The sequence below is a fragment of the Felis catus genome, chromosome X (assembly GCF_018350175.1).
Source record: "Felis catus isolate Fca126 chromosome X, F.catus_Fca126_mat1.0, whole genome shotgun sequence".
In the NCBI taxonomy this organism is placed as follows: Eukaryota; Metazoa; Chordata; class Mammalia; order Carnivora; family Felidae; genus Felis; species Felis catus.
In genome coordinates this window covers 124,950,909-124,973,415 of record NC_058386.1, presented here as the reverse complement: position 1 = coordinate 124,973,415, position 22,507 = coordinate 124,950,909, and the positions used below count along the sequence as shown (strand labels likewise).

General features: G+C 51.5%; 1 protein-coding gene across 20 annotated transcripts in view; it reads right to left on the bottom strand.

Moving 5' to 3' along the window:
* ZNF185 (zinc finger protein 185 with LIM domain) overlaps positions 1 to 22,507 on the bottom strand; it is a 95,342-nt gene that overhangs the window by 50,514 nt on the left and 22,321 nt on the right. For 3 of the 20 annotated variants that reach the window (XM_019824452.3, XM_019824457.3, XM_019824463.3), the window contains exons 1-2: positions 13,682 to 13,905; positions 50 to 128 (exon numbers count right to left, since the gene is read on the bottom strand). In XM_019824452.3, coding sequence (XP_019680011.1) covers positions 50 to 83 — 34 coding nt within the window. In that variant the 5' untranslated portion in view covers positions 84 to 128; positions 13,682 to 13,905. Of the gene's footprint in view, positions 1 to 49; positions 129 to 13,681; positions 13,909 to 22,507 lie in introns of those variants that run through there. The other 17 variants (XM_019824454.3, XM_019824459.3, XM_019824460.3 and 14 more) reach the window with 10 other exon arrangements.

Genomic DNA, 22,507 nt, shown 5'->3' with positions numbered 1-22,507 from the left:
AGGGCAGGCCACACACCAAGCCTGGGAGAAGAGGGAGTGCAGTCCTCACCTTTGGTGCTGCCTCCAAGAGCTGAGATACTCATGGTGCTTGCTCTGTAGATCCCTTTTCAGTTGATTCAACAGGGCTCCTGAGGACAAAGGCAAGCACATGGCTTGTCACTTCATGCATTTATAATGGCTTGCAGGTCATCATGTGGTCCCTGACTGCCCTTTGGGTATAAGGAGGCAAGAGTTGTTGGAGTTTGGGTGGTGGGAAGAGGCCAGGGAGTGAGCACACACTGGACCTGTCATTGTCTGATAGTAAAACCACCTGTCTGCCCAGAGCTGCTCACATGGGGAATGGGTTGCTATGGAGCTGTCTATTCAACAGATAGCTTATAAGGGCAAACCACAACCCCCCTAGAGAGTTCTGATGGCCAGATTCCAGGCCCAGATGAGTGTAGGGGAGAGAGGGGAAACAGTGGAACCTCCACAGGGTAGGCTTCCTGAGGGCTGGCACTAGTGGGCTCAGAAAGAAGGACTAAAGGAAGGGTGAGGGCTGGGAGACCAGTTCCTTTGGGGTTGGATTATCTTTCTCACTCTTTAGTAGCTGTCTGACAGACCTTTGGCAGGTCAGCTAATGTGTCCAGTCTGCTTCACTGTCCTCATTTGTAACATGGGATTTTAAAAACTCTACCCTTCAGGACTGCCATGAAGGCAGAATGCACCAATGTTCTTGAAAATGCCTGGCGCACAGCAAAGATCGCAGGGCAGTTGGACAGGAGCCAAGGAGCAATTGAGTTTCAACCTGTCTTCACTGAGACAAGGGACTGTCAGCTGTCCTCAATCAAAACCACCAAGCCTGAGAGTGTGCAGCCCTGTGTTGCTCACGGGTTTGCTTCATCTCCAGTGGGGAAAGCCCAGGGCCCCCCTGCCAACTTCTAGTAGTGCTCAGGGACCAGGTGAGGGTTGGGATCTGGTAAGGAATTGCTGTTGTGCTCTGCTTTCTCTTCCTCTCTCTATTCTTGCCCTGCTCTCCTTCCTTGTCTTTTCTCTGCCCTTTAGCCATGTGTTTCCCTCCTGTAGCCAGTGAAAGGTGGACCACAGTGACCTCCAGAGCCTCACAGCACTGTGAAGATGTTTGTCTCAGAAGAGGCTGGGGTGAGGAAGCCAACTGTCCAGGCTGGGAACGGCCCAATGCTAAATGCAGATGGAAGGCCCATATCGTGGGTCTAATCCCAGCTCTGGCCTGCCACAACTAGCCCTGTGGGCCTCAATAGAAGGACTAGAGGTTCCGGCAAGTGGACATGATGGGAATGAGGGGCCCTGGCCCTGCTGGCATAGTCCTGAGGCAGAGCAGCCTCTCCCTTAGGAGCCTGTTACCCGCTGCCCACACCCCCCCCCCCCGGCCGCTGCCAGCTGGCAAGGCCTGGACATGTTTCTTTAGAGGTCAAGGGCACACTAAAATGGCTAACGCAGGGGCCAAGATCAAACCAAATTTGCCATGTTAGCAAGAGCTGGCTTTCCCATAAATTGCACTGAATGAGCAGCCCAGGAGGCCCAAGCCTGATGCGTGCCAGGAATGGCACTTCATCACAGCAAATGGCAGCCCTGCTGTTCAGCCCCTCCACCAAGGCTGCCACATCAGAGTTATATTGAGCAGAACTCATTCCATAAGCAATCTTTAGACCACATACATCCAACTGTCCCATCCCAGCAGCCCATGGAGTAGCCCCACTGGGCAGGACACACAGACACACTTGCTACCTAGGATCTTGGCCCCTCAGTCTCCTGGTGCTGCTGACTGACTGTGAGACCTTGGGCCAGTACCTCACCTCTGGGCCTCAGCTCAGGGCCTCCTACTGCTGAGTGTTTAAGTTCCTTCAGGAATTCATCAGTTTCCTCTTGACAAACCTGTTGACCACATTGCCTAGAAGTTTCCTGCCAAATCAGAACCAAATAAGCCACCTCCAAAATCAGGATAGACTCACACACATGCAGAATGACAGAGGCAGAGGGACCACTGGGAACTCCCTGGCCAAAGGGGCAAGGATACATGTAAGAGCCCACAGCAAGGGAGGGTGGAGTTGCCTTAGGTCCCATCCACACAACTAAGACCTCAGTCAGAAGACTCAAGGCTTATGCCTCACCTCACCAGGCAAAGAGCAGGGCTGATGCTACATCTCAGAAGTCAAATGTCCCCTTTTGATGGGACAGTAAATCTGAAAAAGTCAAGAAGTAGAGTCTTCCCATGGGCTTGAAGAAGGCAGCTCTTTGGAACAAGGAGCCTTTAAAGTGATGCGCCCCAGCCAGACAGATGGACACATGAGGTATGAATCAATGTCCCAGCTGCAGAGTTGGCTTTTCCCTCCACTTCACTGGTCCCTCCTCTCCCTGCACCTGCTTCATCTGTGCCTCATTCCCGCAGCTTGGCCCACATCAGCCCTCACTTTTCACTGAGCTTCTGCTGGCTGTCCATTGTCTCTAAGCCTGGGGGCAAACTCTCCAGTGTCCAGACCCAGTTACTTTTCTCACAAATGACCTTCAATGTTGACACTGTGCTCCAAGAAGACCATGTACTTCAACATCCGTAGAAGGTGGCCCTACCACAGTAATTCTCATGCCTTTGCTTATGCTGGTTCCTCCCACCTGGTATGCCATTCAACTCCTCCTGCTGAGCTAAGCCCTGCCTCTACCTCAGGGGCCCACCTGTCTTGCCTGCTCCTGCTCCTGGGGACTCTCCCCTCATCTGACCTGCATGCCTTGGTACTGTTGATCAAAGTCTTCCCAGACAAGACCTGCTCCCTCTACCAGCCTCAGCAAGAACAAAACCGAAGCATCCCCTCACACACCCAACACATACCCTGCACTGATTTTCTGCACTGAAGGCTGGCAGGAGCCATGCTTTTGACTAACCATACATTGCCACCTCTCCTTGGACCCAAGTCTCTTCTCAGACCCACCATCACCTTCATCCCCAATCAATGGACAGCTGGGAAAACCCTCACTAGAGACAGGAACAGCTCTGAAGAATGGGATGCAGACCACTCAGGAGTATGTTTCCCAGGCAGCACTCACATACTTTTGGTGGGCAGATCAATGGACTCATCTTTTCAGAAGACAAATCTCTATATGTTTTGAAAGCCTTGAGAGGGTAAGACCATTGGTCCAGAAGCTCCCCTCACAGCAATCTCTCCTATGGAGACAAATGAGTAAGCAGAACAAAGTATACAAGAGGGGTGGTGTCCCAGTGTTGAGTATAATGGTGAAAATTAGGCAATAATGTAAATTTCCAACAGTGATATTTAAACATACTATGATACATGATTCCAGCAAATACTATGCACTTATTACAAATGATATGGATATACGATGTAATTTAACAAGTTTCATGTGTATGGTTTCCATATATCATTAAGTGAAAGAAAGCTTTTAAACAAAAAGATGTGTAGGATGGTGCTATTTACTTAAAAGACTAAACAAACAGTCATTTAACCAAATGAAATGGGAGCTGAGGCTGCTTGGATAGGTAATGATGGATCTCCAAAGTTGACGCAAGGTGAAAAGTGCCAAGGAAGGACTGGGAAGTGAGGAGAGCCAATGGATGCATGGGGAATTCTCTCCTTCCTCTGGGGTAGACATCCTGGGGAAGGTGCCCTGTGCCTCTAGGGTCCCTCTGGGCTGCTCTGAGCAGAGCCTTGATGCCCGTGGGCACACACACAGCCTCCTCCAGGATCCTGGGTCTTCTCTGCACACAGCTTGGGTGGGAGGGAGAACAGGTATGCATTTTGGGGGGTATCTCCCACCTTACTTCTAGTCTTACTCTTCCTTGGGGCACTTGGGTTCTTGCACAGCCTCCTAGGCCTCCCTGGCACATCAGGAAGGGCCACCTGGATTGACAGCTGATATCTTTGCTCCTCATCCCTAAGTGGCTTCACATGGCTGTGACACTGTCCCACTGCCTGGACCTCAATCTCATCTGTAAAGTGGCGCCAAGCCACCAAGCCCATGGACTTGCTCGCTGGGTCTCCTCCTGACAGGATATTCCCAAGCCACAGCATGTGTCACTCACTAGAATTTGGTACCAGTTCTTTTCCATCCCATAGTTTAGGTGTCATGATGTTGGTGGGTGTCTTCATCTTCCAAATGGCCCGTGTGAGTGCATTTCTAGTTTGGATAGCCTCTCTGTGTACACTTTCAGTAGTACAGCTCCTGTTTCTACCTTGATAGGAAATCTTTTGGTACCTTAGGAATGGTCATATTGCCCTGCTTAGGGGCCTGGCCTAGACCACCAAAGGAACAGGTGGCTTATCAGCCACTTTCCACCCTAGCTATCCTTCATAGGGTAACTCCTTGTGCCAAGTCCAAACAAGGGTATATACCCAGACTACACCAGCCTGTCCCATGGCAGCTCAGGACCAAGTCTAAGTCCTCCTGAGCAGGCCAGGCCACCTCAGACACTAAATGGGTGCCCAGCCCACCCTCCTTGCCCTTCATACCCTTATTCCTCCTTCTTCCATTAGCCTGCAGATGCCTCTTGGGGTAGGCAGGGGGGAGCATCCTTAGCAAGGATGACTGGGGGGAGATGGGGACAGGCACTCCTGATGCAGATGGTCTCTGAATGCACCTTCCTCCCAACTGCTGAAGCCTCTCAAGGCTTTCCAGCAACCTCCCAGGGAAGGGGCCTCTGGCCCTGATTGGATAGAGAGAAGGAAAGATCCAATGAGGGAGTGCAAGGAGCCTGTTTTCCCCAGGCCACAGCAAGCCTGGTGTGGTCAGGGAGTGGAGTTGGAGCTGATGCAGGCAGATTAGCAGGAGGGAGGGAGCCAGGGAGTTGGAAGACAGTGACGCAAATGCTTGGCTGATGCATGAGGAGACAGAGATGGAGAGAGAAGCAGCAGGAGAAGAGCCTCTGCCCCACAAGGACGTGCTCTGCCTCCAAGATGAGAAGACTAATTCAGAGAAAATTTTCTACAATTGCCACCCAGGTTGACTCTCCATGTTGTGCACACCCTTTTTCTCAAGCAGGCTTCTTTTTCTTTGCCCTTGCAGCTACCTCTTTGCCAAATGGCCTAGAGCCTCAGCCCAGGAAGCATGTCCCAGAGGAGCCATCAAGTCCCACAGCCCCTTGGCTAATCCCATTCTCGGTCACACTGCACTAAAAATGTCTGCATTTCCCAATAACCTGGAAGGAAAAGGAAACCATAGGAGAGGAAGAAGGAATAGGGGCAGAGTCCACCTCAGGCAGACACCACAGCAGGCTGGACCTGGACAGGCATCTGCCCTTGTGGCTGTCTCCAGCCCCTGAGTGTCACCCATCCTGGAGTCCTCACTCTGGTGCTGCTGCTGCCCTCATGCTAGCCTGCCTCAGGACGGAAATGCCCTTCCTCACCTCCCCCATCACAGTTGGGACAAGCTGGCTTCTTACAGACAACTGGGTGAACACCAACGAGCAGGTGAAGTGGCTAGGCCTGTGAACACAAACAGCCTGGACATCTATCCCATGGGCCCACCCCAGCCCCAGTGACCCTGGCCTGGGATCTTTGTACCAAGGGCTTGTGTGAAAAGAGACAAGTTGAACTAGTGGGTAGCTGGGGAATGAGGGAATGCTGAATGCCAGGCAGGGATCTCCAAGGCAAACTGGGAGGGAAAAGGAACAAAACACTCTTAGCTTTGCACACCAAGGAGCTGCAGCCAAAGGACACAGGTGTTGGGACTTGTCTGAATGTGTGTGTGCTGGGCGCTGGCCACAGTGAGCACTCATGAGTGGGCACACCACAGACAGAAGAGTAAGAGGTGGGACTTCTTACCCAGAGGTGAGTTTTGACAATGTGCACCCAGAAGGCTGAGAGGAAGCCTGGCTGTGTTTCCCTATGTGTACCAACTTTCTGTGGACCCCATCCCCGTCCAGCAGGGATCACATGCAGTTGTGTCTTTTGGAACCTGAGCCTGCAGCTCAACTCTGGGTTGACCCCTTAGGTGTGAGTCAGGAGTTGGCTGAGGAAGCCAGTGGGACAGGACAAGAAGACACAACCCCAAGCATGGCCCATGTGGCCAAGCCCAGTGACAAAATATGGATGTGGTAAGTGACATATACATGAAGGCTACAAGGCCTTGGGCTGCCCGGTGCATGGGCCAGTTGCTGGGCCAACCTCAGGCCACGTTTGAGTAAAGGTTTGTCTGTGAGCATTTTTTAAAAACAATTTTTAAAAAATGTTTATTTTTGAGAGAGAGACAGAGTATGAGTGGGGAGGGACAGAGAGAGAGAGGGAGACACAGAATCCGAAGCAGGCTCCAGGTTCTGAGCTGTCAGCACAGAGCCCGATGTGGGGCTCGAACTCATGAACCATGAAATCATGATCTAAGCTGAAGTCAGCCACTTAACTGACTGAGCCACCCAGGCGCCCCTGTCTGTGAGCATTTTCATGGAACTCCAAAGCAGGGAGCCCTAAGAGAGGCAGAGCCCCAGAATCACTTCAGCAAAAACATAAGTGCTCCTATCTGGGTCATGAGGAAAGAGGTGAAGTAATGAAAAGTCCCTTGTCTCTCAACAACTTGTTTCTAAGATGAGTAAATCCAGCCACTTCTGATCCTTCCACTGGGCACTGTCAGGCGGTCTCAGAGAAGACAGCTGGACTGACAGGAAGGACACTCCTTTTTTGCATGGGACCTTGGCTCCCCATCATTGGGTGAGGGTATCAATGACTAAACAGTGGAAAGACACAGCCTGCAAGGATGACTCCAGCTGTCATACCTGTTCCTTCTTGCCTTACTATAACAGCCTAAGTTGGGCTCTACAACACCAAGGCTCTAGTTTTACTGGCCAGAATCCCTCCATACCTCCCTTCTGGCCCAACTGGTAATGGGGGATTCTGACCATGGGGATGAGGCTCCTGTTCATTCTCACTGTAAACACTCCCTTTGAACACAGAGCCATCAGTGGTCCCAGGATGGAGGGAAAGTCTCAAAGAAAAGACCCTGTGCCTTAGATCCACCTTCTGGAATGCACATCTAGGTCCTCTTTGGGTGTGTTCCAAGCAAGTGCCTTTGAGCTTCAAGATTAGAGTCCTCCCTTGTGCATAAATACCCATGAGAGGCCCCTATTAAGCCCCTTCAGGGTAATGAACTATACTAGGATTGGGGTGGTCTGGGTTACCAGGGGAAGGGTAACACCAAGGTAGTCAAGCCTGCCTGCTAGAGGACTCTGCCTCTTACCTTTTCCCTCTAAGCACCAGAAACAGAAGCAAGAAGGGGGTAGGAGACCATGCTTGTTCAGATAGCTGTAGAGCCAAGCCAGCTGGGCTCATTATCTGTCATTTCATGGGAGAGGCACACTCATGCTGCTAGAGATGTGGAGGACTTGGCCAAGGCCAAGAAGCCACACATCTGTGATGTCTGTTCAAACTCGGATACAAATGAAAGAGCACTAGACAAGGGGTCCAAGTCCTAGTTCTGTCAAAACAAGTCACTGGACATGTCACTTACTCTCTCTGGGTGAAGATGAAGTCCCTAGTCATAGGAGGAAGGCATGCGTCTCCGTGCAGCCCATCTGCTCATCAGCAAGTCCATGGGACCCCATGCAGTGCTGTTTTCAGCGAGCTTCCCTCCCTGTCCTGTCCTCCCTCTGCAACATCCCCTGGAGGACAAATGCCTAAGACACTGGGCAGGCCATGGGACAGGCTCTCCCAGGAGGCTGCAGCAGGAAGTGCAAGAATAGGCTGGCATGCACTCCACATGCCAGGCTGAGAAAGGCCTGGACAAAGAGATGAATGGAGTGAGGCCACAGGCAGGATATAGCATGGAGTGTGAAAGAGCTGGGGATGCCAAAAGTCAGGGAGTGTGACCTCCACCCCCAGCTTGGGTGCCCTCACCCAGTCTTTTCTGAAGGCATTTGGCCTAATGTCTAGGTTTGGACCCAGGCCAATACTCAGGCAGCCAAGTGCTAGAATGATCAAATGTGTTATGAAGCGGTCTCCTGTGGCCAGGTCTCATGACTGAGGACATCCTGATTCGCAGTCTCAGCATCTGGCAAGAGGACGATCAGCAGACAGGTTGCTTTCCTCCTGGAAGGGGCCCTTCAGAGGCCTGCCAGAGCGATGGCAGAGCAGCTGGGTCATGTCAGAGATCCCCAGTCTGCTATTCAGCACACAGCTCCCAGGAGCCCCAGTGGAACAGAGCACCTTGACCTGCATGTGATGCTCCAGTCCTAGGGACTCCCATGTGGAGGCTAATGAGGCAGAAGGAAGGAGGTGCACCACGTGGAAAAAAGAGCTGGAGGAGATTTGGATTACAGAGGGAAAAATGTAATATGGAAAAAGAATGCCTGGGGGGGGGGGTAGTATTTGTAAATGTGCTTTACAGGTAAATGAGTTCTACATGAAAGTCTGGAATTTCACCTTCCCCCAGCCCACCCCCAACATCCCAGAATCTAGACTTCTTGGCGTCAGTGCTGGAGGGCCCTGGAAGGCAGCTGAGGGTCTGACACAGGCCAACTCTCTTCAGAGGCAGTGTAGAGTTCAAGCCCCAAGGGGGTAAAGGGAGCCATGGCTGCCTGTCACTCTTGAGGAGCCAGGATTCCTTCTGGCTGTCCTATGCCCACTTTCTAGTTTTCCACAGGCTGGATACAAGTGACTGCTTGGGGTGACTGGTCCATTTCAGAGGTAGCTTGGCCTCAGGGACCAGCAAGGGCTTCTTGGCAGGGTCCTATGAGATACTTTGTGGAGGCCAGGGGTCTGGGCAGGGTTAAAACGATGGGGATAGCAGGGCCCATGAACCCTTACCCCAAACAGAGCCCCTTGCCAGAGCCATCTATATGAATTATTCCCACTGTTTCCAGGGCCTCCACCTCTCATGCTGTAGCATGAGAAGAGGCCCAGAGGAACCCTGGGAGCTCTCCTTCAAGGCCTGGGCTGGCTTGGTTCCTCACCCCCTGGACCTAAGAACCAAGGTGGTCTTAAGCTCATCCCAGTAGGGCAGAGATGCTATCCCCATCAGCACACAGACAGCCAAAGGGGTTGAAAGGGATTCAGGGGTCATAGATCCCACCCCCCACCTTAACCAACTCCCTCCTCAAGAATACCCCTGTACCCTCAATGTTGCCACCTATTCAGCCTTTGCCAAAGCAGGCCTGGTGACACACAAGTCCCCGCTCCCCCACTTGCCCTTGACTAACACTGGCCAAAGAATTCCTTTTGTCCTAGTTACAGGTGATTGTGAGTAAAGCTCAAGAGGAAAAGAGGAATGAGCCCCCTCTCCCCACCCAACAATACCTCCCACCCCAGCCGAGCTTGGACAGGCCTCCTCCCAGCTACTTTCTCCCCTTCCTGTCCACCCCGGACCCAGAGTGTCCTGAGCTCCACCCTTACCTATTATCACTGTCCCCATTTTTTTTTATAAGAATATGGAGACTCAGAGAGGAGAAAGAATTTGCCTAAGGCCACACTTTCATTTATTCAACAAGCATTTATGGAGACCTGACAGCCAGGCTGGGTACTGGGCAGACAGACAGACGGACAGGAGCCTATAGCAGCCCTTCTAGGGCACTGCCAGAGTGCTGCATTTCCCAAGGAAGTGCCCTTGGCTCAGGCCGTCCCAAAAGAATGAAAGAATAAGTGGGAGCTCACCGGGCAGAAGTGGTGAGACAAATTCTGGGTTTTTGTTTTGTTTTGTTTTGTTTTGTTTTTAGTCTAAACCAGGCACTGCCTGGTGTAAGCATTTTCACTCATTCTTATGATTGGAACCCTTGCCACATCAAGCTCTCTGGAAAACTGACCTAGTCATCAGAAAATGGTGTGCTGAGCCAATTATCACAGGAACCAGACTACAGGGTAAAGGTCAGGACCACCAGCAACAGCCTGCAGCAGCATGAGGCCTGCCCACCACTGGTCCCAGAGGCCAGGTCTCCTCCCTGACCCAGGGCATGGCCACAGAGCTCCACAGCTACCTCCACCGCTACCACCAGTGGCTCCAGTTCTTGGTTTCCTCTTGCAGTTGGAAATGAGCACACTCCCCACAGGAAAAACCTAGACAGTGGTTCTGAAAGTGGCCTCTAGGTCCCTCTAGAATACAAAACCCCTGGGACATACGCTTAAGCTGTAAGTTCCTGACTCCCCACATTAGAGTTTGACAATGACATCCATAGGGCCTCTTGACTTTCATTTTTCAGCCCCTTCTCCACCCATACCTGTCCCTCCTGCTTTCCTTCCCCTACCCTTCTCAGTTCTCATTCACTGCTGTGCCCCAGTGCCCAACACAGGCAAGTAATCAGAAAACACTCACCAAACACATACATTATCTGTCAGACAAAGTAACCTGGCTCCATTCTTAATCCTCAAGTGAGTCTTGAGCAGGTACCTCTCTGTGCCTCAGTTTCCCTTTTGGAAAAAAGAACTGATGCGAGCCCTGTCCACTCCCTGACCCCTCCATGGCCGCTCCTCAATGAACATTACTGTCACACAAGTGCTCCCATGTCAACTTCCCCCTTCCTAACGAAAATTATCAGAAAAGTTAACAGCAGGGAATCCAGATGAGACTTTGAGGGAGTTCTTTGTATCATTCTCACAACTTTTCTGTGCGTTTTAAATCAATCCAAGATAAACAGTTAAAAATGAAAACAGCAGACATTATTAGAAAAAAGGAAGCAAATCAGATTTTAGTAGGCATCCAGAAGTGAATTTAAGAATTAAATGTTTTGTGGCAAATATTTAACTGTGGGTAGACACCATATGCCTCACTGGTACAGACTGGTAGTGATTTTTAAATCATTTTTCTTTAGATGCGGAACCCACATTCCTCCCAAGCTGGCCCACCCTCAGCCCTGGCCATCACAGTCACTGGAGGAGGACACTGTGCAGCAGGTGTTCCTGGCTTCAGCCTCCCTTCTGTACAGGTGACAAAACCGAGGCCTCTGGAGGTTGTGTGGTCTGCTCAGGTTTGCACAACTAGATGGTGGCTGAGCTGGGGTTTGAACCCAATCTGACCTCTGAGCTGCTCTCTTACCACTAGGCTGTAAAGACACCTCCCTGGTACATCACACATTCTACTACTGTTCATCTCTCTGCTCCACTTCATTAGTCTCCTGCCAGCTTGCTGACCCTCAGAAGCAATGATGCCAACCTCTCCTGAACATCACTCTCAGGCATGTGGGTCCCCTAGGTGCACTGCCCCTGTCCTGGCATCAGCCAGCTCTCTGCAGACACAGTGGAAATGAATACAGAGTCCCTGATGGATCCTAATCACAGGAGCCAAAGGCCTGGGGCACCATGTGGGTTGCTGCTCACAGCTCTGAAGCCATGGAAAATGGCTCTCCTCTTCTCCAGCCATGATTCTGTCCCATGCCAGGAGGGCCTGGCAGTGGGGCAGCCTCAGGACTCAGCAAGCAGAAAGAAAGCTGGTGTTATGCATGAGCTGGCACCTTATGGGCTGTGGCTTGAAGCAAGATCCAGACCAAAGGGATCAGTCACCCGTGGAGGCTGAGTGGGAAAGGAAGAAGGCAGGCTTCCAGCTTCCAGAGTACATTGAGTCAGATTTGGGATTTTTCTTGCCATGTAACTGAGGACAGTTCAGGGACTAGCTGCTGATGCCTATCTGCCCTGCTAGATCTCAGGAGGCTACATGGGCACTAGGCAGAAACACAAAGAGCACCAGGCATGCTGAGGGAAGCTGAGGTGAAACACTAGCCACCCCTGGGGTCACTGTCTTCAGTGGCTGAAATCTGGACTCTAGTTGAGAAGGAAGTGAGGTGGACAAATTCGATGCTGGTCATTGCTCCCTACTGAGTGGCTGTCCATCTCCCCAGCTAGCCTGTCACTCCTTGGGGCAAAGCCTGCCTGTGATTTCCCTCCAGGCCCCCACTGTCCAGCTCTGGGTAGAACATATAGGGGCTTAGGAAGAACTGGCTTTGGTCTTTCAGGAACACGGGGGAAGCTAGACTCATGCAGCCCCAGTGGATATATAGGCCTTGCCCTGGCAGCTGCCAAGCTCCTTCCCTTACTTCCAAGCCCTCCTCTTCCAGGAAGCCTTCCCTGATACTCCCAGTGAGGGCTGCTCCCCTGCTCCAGGCTCCCATGAACCCTTGTGTTTATGCTACTCAAAGCTGCAGCACCCAGTATGGAAATGGGGCACCTCTGTCACTGACTTGTGATGTCCAAAGAGTGGAAATGAACAGATGTGAAGCACCTGCTGTGTGCTGCTCTGTGTACCTTCCATCAGCTTACAATAGTTGAGTATAGGGACTCCAGGCAGGCCAGGGCATCTGAAGTCCAGGCCAGGAAGGCACAAGGGCTGGGGCTGATAATTGATGGAAGTGGGTAGGGCAAGTGAGGTGGGTCTTCTCCTTCCCATCCTATGGCCCAGGGGTAATGAAACAAATAGCACAGGCACCAAGACCAGCCAGCAAGCTGGCCCCTGGTCTGTACATCTATGTCCTAGCTAGTTGCTTCTAAGCGGCAACCAGGGCCTTTGAGCTGGCCTCTGGGCTGCCCTTGATTTTTCAGATGAGGCAGTGGAGACCCTGGGAAGGTAGGTACATCTCCTGCTTCCCCTTTCTCCCAGACTTGCCCAGTATTATGTGAGCTGGTGAGGAAGGAGCAGGAATGCAGAGCCTTTCCCCACTGCCTAGGCAGAAACACAAAGAGCACCAGGCATGCTGGGTGGGACCCAGCTCATGGGATCCTGCTTCCAGTCCCCAGCCAGGTACCATGACCAGAAATCTAAAGGGCCATGAGACCAAAGCAAGACTGGCTCTACTGCTTGATGGGGTGTGAGGGCATGTCTCTCTCAGGGTTCACAGAGTGTGATCCTGAGATGCTTTGCCATCTACAGTGTCAAATCTAAGTGCAAACAGCTCAGTGAGAACACAATTCCTACCACATCTCAGATGTTCCAGAGCCCAGGCCCGCTCACACTGACCTCATCTGAACCCCTAACAGCCTTGGGTGGGAGGAGGCCTGGTGTGTTACCCCTTGGACTGATGGAGCTGCCCAAATGCCCCCAAGCTCGGAAGTAGCAGAGCAGACAGAGATGCTGAGCATTCAGTCTTCCTGAGGCCAGGTATCACTCTACCTTTCCAAAGAGGACAAGGCTCTTGGCTCCCCTACCCCCATCCAAACAATTCAGCCACAGAGCCCGTTTGCTGCAGATCCTGTTGATAACACTCAGTGACACTTGATTCGGCGCCTTCTGTCTGGGCAGCTACCTTTCTGGTAGCCCTGCAGGAGACTGCCCTGTGCCCAGCACATGCTCATCACAAGCAACCCTCGAGCCCCCTGCTCTGGGCTCCAGGGTGAGCCAGCCTCTGGGTCTCAGTGTTCTTTCTTATCTATAAAATGGACACAGGGTGAACTAGCTGATCTGAGATGCCCTGATTCCTTTGCTTGCAGTCAGCTCTTACAGCACCTTGGCCCCAGGCCATTCACTAACAATCAAATCATTTTTCCAGAAAGGGTGGGAATAGAGGGACCAGGCCAGCCTTCTCTGCCTCTCTAGTTTACTCTCTTTGCTTACAGGGAAAACCAGAAAACCAAGTTCACTGCCTCCTTGGTGGAAGCCCAGGAGGAATGCTTGGAGCGGGTGAGGATCATGGAAGGGGGAACTGAGGCCCTGAGCTGTCCCCGCCACCTGACTGGGTATGGGCGGGGCGTCCCCCACCCCCACCCCGTTGCCTCTCCACCCGGCCGCGCCAACGGCGACTCGACAGCCCTACCTGGCACAGGTGCCCGGCTCGCGGGGTGGGCCGAGGAGCGGGCGGACACGGGGCGCGGGCTCCCTCGGGTGGACAGCGCCCAACCGGGCCAGGCCAGGCCGGGCCCGGGGCGGCGGTTGTGGGACGGCGGGAGCCTGGTGCAGCAAAGAGCGTGCAGGGCAGCGAGGAGGCGCGGACTGGGCTCCACCCGCAGGAGAACAAACAGGTTTTCACCGGCGCCCAGTGCCTCGCCCCTCGCCCCTCCCCTCGGCCGGCCCCCTTCCTCTGCCCTCTCTTGGGGTAGGTAGATGCGCCTGGCACATTCCGCACATTCTCCCGCCAGTGTCCTCGGCCCTCCCGCTCCTTCCCAGCCCCGCCCCTCGGGGCTACTGGAGAAATCAAGGCCGGGGCACCCCGAGGCGAGCACAGAGCAAGCTCCAGAAGGCTCTGCCACGGTGGAAAACTTCCAGGCAAATTCCTTTGGGCTCCCGGCTCCGGACCGGGAGGTCTCCGCCACATGAACGCCCCGGCTGCCTACTTGCGCCCTGCCCACACCCGACGCGATCTGGCCCCGGTTCAAGGCCAATGACTTCCACAGATGCTTTGGGTTAATTCTGTCGAGAACTACTGTTCCTAGATCCATTTTACAGATGAAGATCCCAGACAGGGGCGGGGAGGGGGGGAAGGGGGCCAGAGGCTGAGATCATACAGGAAATCCCAGAGGCTGGGAAGAAGAAGAAAGTGAGGGAGCCCGGCTCACCGGCAACACTAGAGAAGTTCTCACCCTGGAAGGCCATGCTGGGAGCACCTTGTCAGCAAGCCGGGCCACCTCACAGGTGACACATCCAGACCCCTAGGACCAGTGCAGTTTGATAAGTGTCATTCATTTGTGCTTTTTGAGTACTTGTGTCATTGAATCATGCTTACTGAGTACTTGCTATGTGCAAGGCACCGGGTTGGGGACTAGGAAGGAGGGAGCTTCAAAAGAAGCCCCAACCCTGCCTGTGGGTCCAGGGAATGCCTCTTATGTGAGGAACTTAACTGCCGTCGAACAGACGGCATAGGGTTGGCTAAAAGTTGGCCTATCAGATGATGGGATCAAAAGGATGGACCAACAGTTCCTCCTTCATCAAGCTCTGTCAAGTCTATGTCCCAAATGGCCTTCCAATCCATAGACTTCTGTCCATGCCCACTGCCACCACCCTAGTGCAGGCCTGGGCTATAGGACCAGCCTCCTTGCTGGTTTCCCTGCCTCTGGTTTTGCCTTCCTTCCCACCTTGTCTCCACACACAAGTCAGTTTAATAGTTTATATGCGTGCAACTCTTTGATGGCTTCCCGTTGCTCTCAGGATAAAAGCCAAACTTTAAGGGGCCCCAAGAATTTGTGGCACCAACCTCTCTCTGCACATCCAGCCACACTCCCCTGCTTCTGCCTTCTGAATATCACAAGTCCTATCTCCTTGGGGTATTTGCTCCTGGCACTCAGACTCCCTACAATGTCCTTTGTCCCCTTGTCTTAGTCATTCTCCAAACCTTCACTCAAGTGGCTGTAAATCCTTCTCTGACTGCATGTGCCACCCAGGCAAGTAGATTGCCTCCTTCTGTGTGCTCCCCCAGTTCCCTCTGATGACATAGTTCTAGCATAGTGGCCATCACCTCTATTATTCTACATGGTGAACTCCAAGAGGGCAGGGCCACATCTGAGTCATCGCTGGGACACAAAGACAAGCACAAGGGGTTGGAGGGGATTTGCAGAAGGAGGGAATTGAGGGGTGATTGAGACTCTAGAAATAATTCTCATTATTCTCTTCCTGGGCTTTATCAAGTAGGGAGGAAGTGACCCTGTGTCTATGTGACTATGTATATAGGGAGTGGGGATGGGGGGATTGTATATAAAGTCACTTCAGTTCATCTGTCTCTTGCCAACCAGCATTTTTCTGCTTCCACTCTGGTGGCCAGTATCTAATGCCTTCCCATCCTCTGCTTGGGTTGCTGGTGGCCATGGATTTGGCTTGGCCTCCTAGCTCCTAAATATACTCACTATATGACCTAGGGTGTATCACATCCCCTTTCCTTTCAAGAAACTTCAGATGTAGAGGGCACAGTGATGGGTTAGATATAAGGGTGAGGAAGAAGGTGGTACTTGCCTCCCAAAGCCTCCAGTGGGAAGGGGAGAGCTTGCTCCAGAGCCTTAAGTGTGGGTGGGTCAGCTACAGAACACAAGACTGGGGTCCAAAGCCACCAATGACCAGTCAGTGAAGGCTGCCCTGGGTTGGGCTTCCCTGGAGCCTCAAGCTCTTCCCATGTCCCAGGTGATTCAGCCCTTGCCCAGGCCAGATATGCCATGACAGTGTCAGCCTAAGAGACCAGCCTTTCTTCAACTCCTCCCTCCCTCCCAGGCTGCCAGGCCCTGCAGCTGATCTCACCTAAAACGGGTTTGACTCGAATGGTAACTGCTTTGCCCTACCCTGCCCTGCCTTGCCCACCTGTTCACTGTCCCAACAGAAACCCCCACTCCTACCAGGGCCACCCCCAGCCACCTCAGCCAGACTTCAAGGTCCCTGCCAACTTCATCAGCCTCTTCTTTGACTCCTTGTTCTCAGGCACCTGGGCCTAGACACACCAAGTGCTTTCATACCACTGACCCCTGCACAAGATGTCCCCTTGGTGGTGACCTTCTGCCCATTCTCAACCACAACATTGGCTCATTCACAAACTTTGCCTTGGCCTAGAACTTGGAGGACAAGATTTTAGTGACTGTTGGCTGCCCCCAGACTTGGCTCTACCCCTGCCTGGCCTGAGCTTGGCCCTGTCCCTCTCTATTCTCTGCTCAAGCCTCTAACTAAGGTGAGCTTCATGGTGGGGCCAGGCTGGGCTGTTTGGGTAGACAAAAGGCCTGGAAGGTAGAGGCAAGAGTGGGCAGGTGACAACCCCCCCCCCCGAAGGGGAAGGGGGTCCACAGCTCATGAGTAGGCAAGAAGACAGATTCTCTGGGAGACCAGGTTGAAGTAAGCAGATGAGTAGGGGGATAAGTGGCTGTTTGGAAAGAACTGGCCAGCAGTGCTCTGAAGAGTTCCCAGGTTAGGGAGGGAGATAATGGGTGGGGTTCTGAAAGCTGTCAGGCCTCAAAGCCAACCCAGGCAAGAGTGTCCTCATATTGAAGACCACTGGAGACAAAGCACTGACCCAAACTCTGCCATTGTACAAATGGGGAAATGGGCCCAGACAGGTATGGCATCTAGCTGAGGCCACACAACCAGTCTGAGGGAGAGCTAGGACGAAAACCAGGTCTCCAGTTACTCTGGATGGAGCCCCTGCCCAGCTAGGGTGCTCAGGTTCACATGTCTGGAGGGCTGGGCTGTCTGCACCCTAATCCGCTTCTTCCCTCCCTCCTTCCAGGGCTCACCCTGCTGCCTCATCCTCCTAAGCTCTTCAACCAGTTTTCACTTGCTGGGTGACTCTTCTGGCTCCAAGCAGGGTGGGTCCACTCAGGGCAGGGGTCCCCAGGCATGGTTGCACCCCCAGTGGCCCCTATGGAGCTCTGAACTTGCAGGGCCAGACCTCTGAGTCTGTAACCTGCTCTCCAGGTTGCTGGGAGCTGGTCCAATCTGTCAGCACATGGGATGAGACCCTACCTGCCCAGTCTTGCCTTTGGGGGGCCCCCACCCTGCCCTGAGCCTGTACTCCAAGCTAAGGGACTGGTCCATTTACCTGGCACAAATATATACTCTCACTCACCAAGTGCCCCCTTTGGGCCTCCTGTTCCCCACCACACTGCCACACCCTCCACCCACTTAGAGACCAGTCAGACCCAGTCCTGGCTTGGAGCAGTTCCCAGTCTGATGGGAATGGCAGACCAGTGCAGCTCCAAGGGGCGGAATCCACGCCTTGGGATTTCTTGCTCTGTGGACAGTGGCCTCCCTGGGATCAGGGAGGTCAGGTCACGCAGGCGGGCCTCCCCAGGTCATGTTGACATCTCCCATCCCTGCAGCCTGGACTCTCCACTGCTTTTTGAATCTACCATTTTGAATAACTTCACGAAACACTCTGCCATTGGTTCTGGCCTGTGTGACCTGATGCCCCAAAATGCAGACTGTCTCTTGTCTCTGGCTCTGAAGCAGCCCCAGGCCAGGCCTCCAGAGCACGAGTGCACAAGCTGAGCCAAGGCCTCGCTGGCAGATAAATCCCCGCATGCCCTGAAGAATGGATTTTTGCTGCTTTAAGAATCATCCACAGATCGGAAAAAGAATGTTCTAATTGGAAAACCTCCCCGCCATGGTTTTCCGGAGTTTTAGTACAGTTGGCCGGCAAGGAGGCTCCTGGGAGGAGGAGGAAGGGAAGTCATGAGGAGGAGACAGTGGGCTCCCTGCCCAGCGCCCCCTCATCCCTGAGCTCAGCCACTCCGGGCAAAGGGCCACGCTGAGGGTCTCAGTGACAGGGGAATCTGGAAGCTGTCTGGCCGTGCTGGGAGTCCCTCCCCCAAGTTAGTCCCAAGCCCTGCCCCCTGGATGCCCTGTGTGGCAGGGGGTGGGGGGGTGAGGGTGGTGGGGTGGTGACAGAAGCAGCTCAGACTCCCAGAACCCTCTTGAAAGATTGATTCCCACTGTGCACTGTGAGGACTGGCCCAGAAGAGACAAGGTGTGGAAGCTACCACCTGCTCAAAAAACAGGAAGGCCAGAGTGTTGGGGTGTGTGTAACTGCCTCTGACCTGACTAGCACCCTGAGGTGGAAGACCTGGCAGGGGGATACAGGCTGCAAGGGAAAACTGACTTTGTAATAGTTAGATCTGTCTGGCAAGGGTGGGACCTCTCACTCAGGGACCCTGCTAAGCCTGGCCTGGCTAAACCACTGGCCAGTAGAGATGAGGCTATAGCAACCTGAGGGTCTGTCCAGCTCCAAGAGTTTCTGATTTGTTCTTTTTAGCTAAGCATTGCCCTTGCACTTGGGAAATGCCCACCTGGGAAGGGGAAATGCAGTGGATCCCCAAGACTCTTTTACACTGGAGAACCAGGTTACTGTGACTCACTTCTTGTAGGATGTATGCTTCTCTATTAGTCTCTGGAAACTTTCCTGGGTGCTTAGCTGCCTTAAGCTCCTCAAGGGAAACAGCCTTTGAGAGATTGGAGGGAACAGTTCAGAGGCTGCCTCTTCATCCATCTGAGCGGGACCAAGGAGCTGTTGGCCAAAGTCCCCTTTGGCGGAAACTCACATCTTGTGAGCATAGAGGGTAGGGTCTAGCTCTCATCACAAGGGATCAGAAAAGCCAGGATGTGGGGCACACCTGTTCCCTGTCCATTCCACTTGGCTCCAGTAACCTATACCTGTACCTTGACCAATTGCTTTTAGGCTCACTGGCAATGTGTCCTGCGCCCTTCCCTTCCTCCCCAGGCTGCCCAGCTGTGATGCTGAGGACTGCAGCTCCCTAACCGCACATTTCTGTAGAGCTCGACTAGCCAGTACAGTTGCCACTGGCTGCATGTGGCTATTTAAATTTAATTAATTGCAATTAGATAAAATTGAAAATTCAGTTCCTCAGTCACAATAGCCAGATTTCAAGTGCTCAATAGCCCCATGTGGTTAGCAGATCCTGTATAGATAATGTTTCCATCATGGCAGAAAGTTCTACTGGACAGTGTCACTCTATCTTCTCCAATTCTCCTTAGAGGGAAACTCTCCATTTCATCCTTAACTGACAAGTCCTCCTGCAGCTCCACTCTGTAAGCCTCTTCCTTCTACCATACCCCATCTATCTCTGGATAGACTAGTTTGCCCTTGGTTGAAAACCTTTCCTCTTCAGCAGCTCAGGCCAACTGCTTAATACACCATCCAACATTCAGGCAAGTCTTTGTATCTGGCTCATCCTGCTTTTCCACCCAGATCATATGGATGTGAGAAAGTGACTGGGAGGTGGAATAATAAGTGTGTGACTTCAGCATCCATGCCTGTAGACCATTTGCCACCACCCTTCAGGCCTCCCAGGTCTTTGACCCTGACATCTCTGAAGATCCTGTCAATTCCACTGCAACCTCCTCTTCCAACAGGCAGTCTGCATCCTGTCACCTCTGGAATCTCACTGCAGCCCTTACACGTTTTGACCCCTACCTCCTCTTTTTCTAGCAGGCTTGTTCATTGACCTTCTATGAAAGATAGCAACACCTATTTTTCCAGGTCATGGGGACTTCCCACGCATTTGCTCCTCTACTTTCCTCCCATCCATTAACCCTTTTCTCTGTTCACTTCTCGCCCTATACAGCTTAGAGACAATGGCCCATCACTTCAACAACTCTCTTGTCAACAACTGAATCTCCTTTATTGCACTGTCTGTCACCTCCACCTGACATGGCATCAAATCTGGACAAATCCAAACATCTGCTTTCTTCATGCCTGCCCCAAGGCAATGATAGTACTGGCACAGGTCACAGAACTATGCAAAATAGTATCAATATAAATTTCTGGATCCTACCCCTTCTCACATTCACAAGAACTCCCTTCTTAGTAATTATCCCTTTCTATTTTGCATCATTTGGAGCATTCCCATCAACATTAACAAAATAAAAGAAGAATTTCACTTAACCCACTCCCACCTCCAGTTAGTGTCCCATTTCTCTGCTGCTCTACTGAGCAAAACTCTATGAAAGAGGTATCTAGACTCACTATCTCTACTTCTTCCCCCATTCTTCATAAACCCATTTCCGTTAGGATTTCAACCCTAACACTCACTAAAGTGTTGTCAAGGTTACAAATGATCTCCATGTTGCCAAGCCCAGTGGTCACATCTCTGCCCTTACTTATTAACCTCTTAACCATAGTTGATCACTCCTTAATTATAGAAAAACATGTTTCTCTTGGTCTCTATGACACCCTACTTATCTGGAGGTGTTGAAGGTTAGGAGCACAGCCTCTGGAAATGGACTGTCTGGGTGAAAATCCTGGCTGTGCCAATAAATAGCAGTGTGACCTTGGGCAAGTTACTTGTCCTCTCTGGGTTTCCACTTCTCACCTGTACAACAGAGGTAAGAATACCAGCATCTGCCTCATTGTAAAGGTTATATGGACAGTACTAAGAATAGAGCTTGTTACATAGAGAGATGCTCAATGAAATCACCATATGGCTGTTGATGGGCTTTAGGACATGCTACCCCAAAACATGGTACCATGGTATATTGAATATTTTAAGATGAAGGAGTTTGACAAAACAGCATAAGCAGGAAGGTTTCCGACCTTCCCTCTGCTCTGCCCCTCCCCCCCACAGCAGATCATAAGACCCTCATGTAAGAAGTGCTCTCCCTATACTCTTAGGAAAAGAACATCCAAGGGGGAGGGAAATGCCAAGAAGTATCTGAACAAACAGGCTTTGCTAAGTTCCCCCCAGTTTATTACACTTAGCTCAAACTCTTTATCCTGTCATATCTTTTCACAACTCTCCACTCTTCACCAAACCTAGCATGAAAACACTCAGGTTTAACCATTTTTTCAGGTCTTCATTTCCTTAGAGGGCTCCCATATCACATAAAACTTACATTAAATAAATGTGTATGCTTCTCTCTTGTTAATCTGTCTCTGTCAGTCTAGTTTTAAGACCCAACCAAAGACCCTAAGAGGGTTCAGGAAATCTTTTTCCTCCCTTTCAATGTATAAAGGTCCACTCAAGCTAAAAATGTCCAAACAAAACTCCATCCCATCCAAATCTCTCTTCTCTAGGTCTCCCTAATCTCCATCAGTGGCACCTCCCAGATGTGCAAGTCAAAGGCTAACTTGATTTTTCTTTCTTCCCTCATCTCCACATCTAACCAATCAATAAGTCCTGATTGCTGCTCTACTTTCTAAATATACCCAGATCCTGAGCACTTCTAACCACTTCTACTGCCACGACCAGGCTAGTCCTAGCCAGTGTCTTCATTCACCTCACCAACGTCTCCTAGCTTCCAGTCTTGCCCTGCTGCATGTACTGATCACAAGTCAGCCAGAGCCATGATCCTCTATGCTCTCGGTCTGAGTGATAAGGTAACTCCATTCACCCAGGTGTCCAAACTGGAAACTGGGGTGCCATTTGATACTACTCTTTCCCTCTCCCACTCCAAGACCCAGTTAAGTGTCTCTTCCTGGGCTGCCCTTCTGCCCCAGCACTCACTACTCTGCAAAGTCACTGTCTCCTGTCTCACTCCTTCCTTCCTCCTGGATACAGTAAGAAACACATCTCATGCTTGCCCACTCACCCAAGCACTTGGTACAGTGCCTGAGTGGGTACACAAAAAATATTTGCCAAATAAATGAAGGAAAGGATAAAGGTTCATTTCAAATGCAGTGTGTATGATCAAGGTGGCATTTCATATCAGCGGATTAAAGGTGTATCATTCAATAGATGATATTGGAACAACTGGCCATTTGGAAAAACAAGCTGGATTTCCTACCTCACACTCCACACTGAAATAAACTCCAGATGGCTCAGAAATTTAATGTAAAAAAATTGAAACCATAAAAGTACTAGAAGGAATCGTGGGGTGTGGACTGTCTTTCTAAGTATGTCATGAAAACCAGAAATCATAAAATAAAAAACAGAGAAATTGAAAACTTCTGCATGGCAAAACCCACTGTAACTGTCATTAGACAAATGACAAACGAGGAAGAGTTATTTGCTATTTGCACCACATATGACAGGGAAAGTCTTAATCATCCTAAAATAAAAAAGGGCTCCTTTCAAAGCAAGCAAATAGGAAAATAGGCAGCAAAGAAGGGAACAAACAATTCACAAAAGAAGTTCATTAACATATGAAGGAAATGTAAATGTAGTCAGAAATTCCTATCCCTCTCTCAGATATGGAAAAGTGAAAATGGGTATCCTAGGGG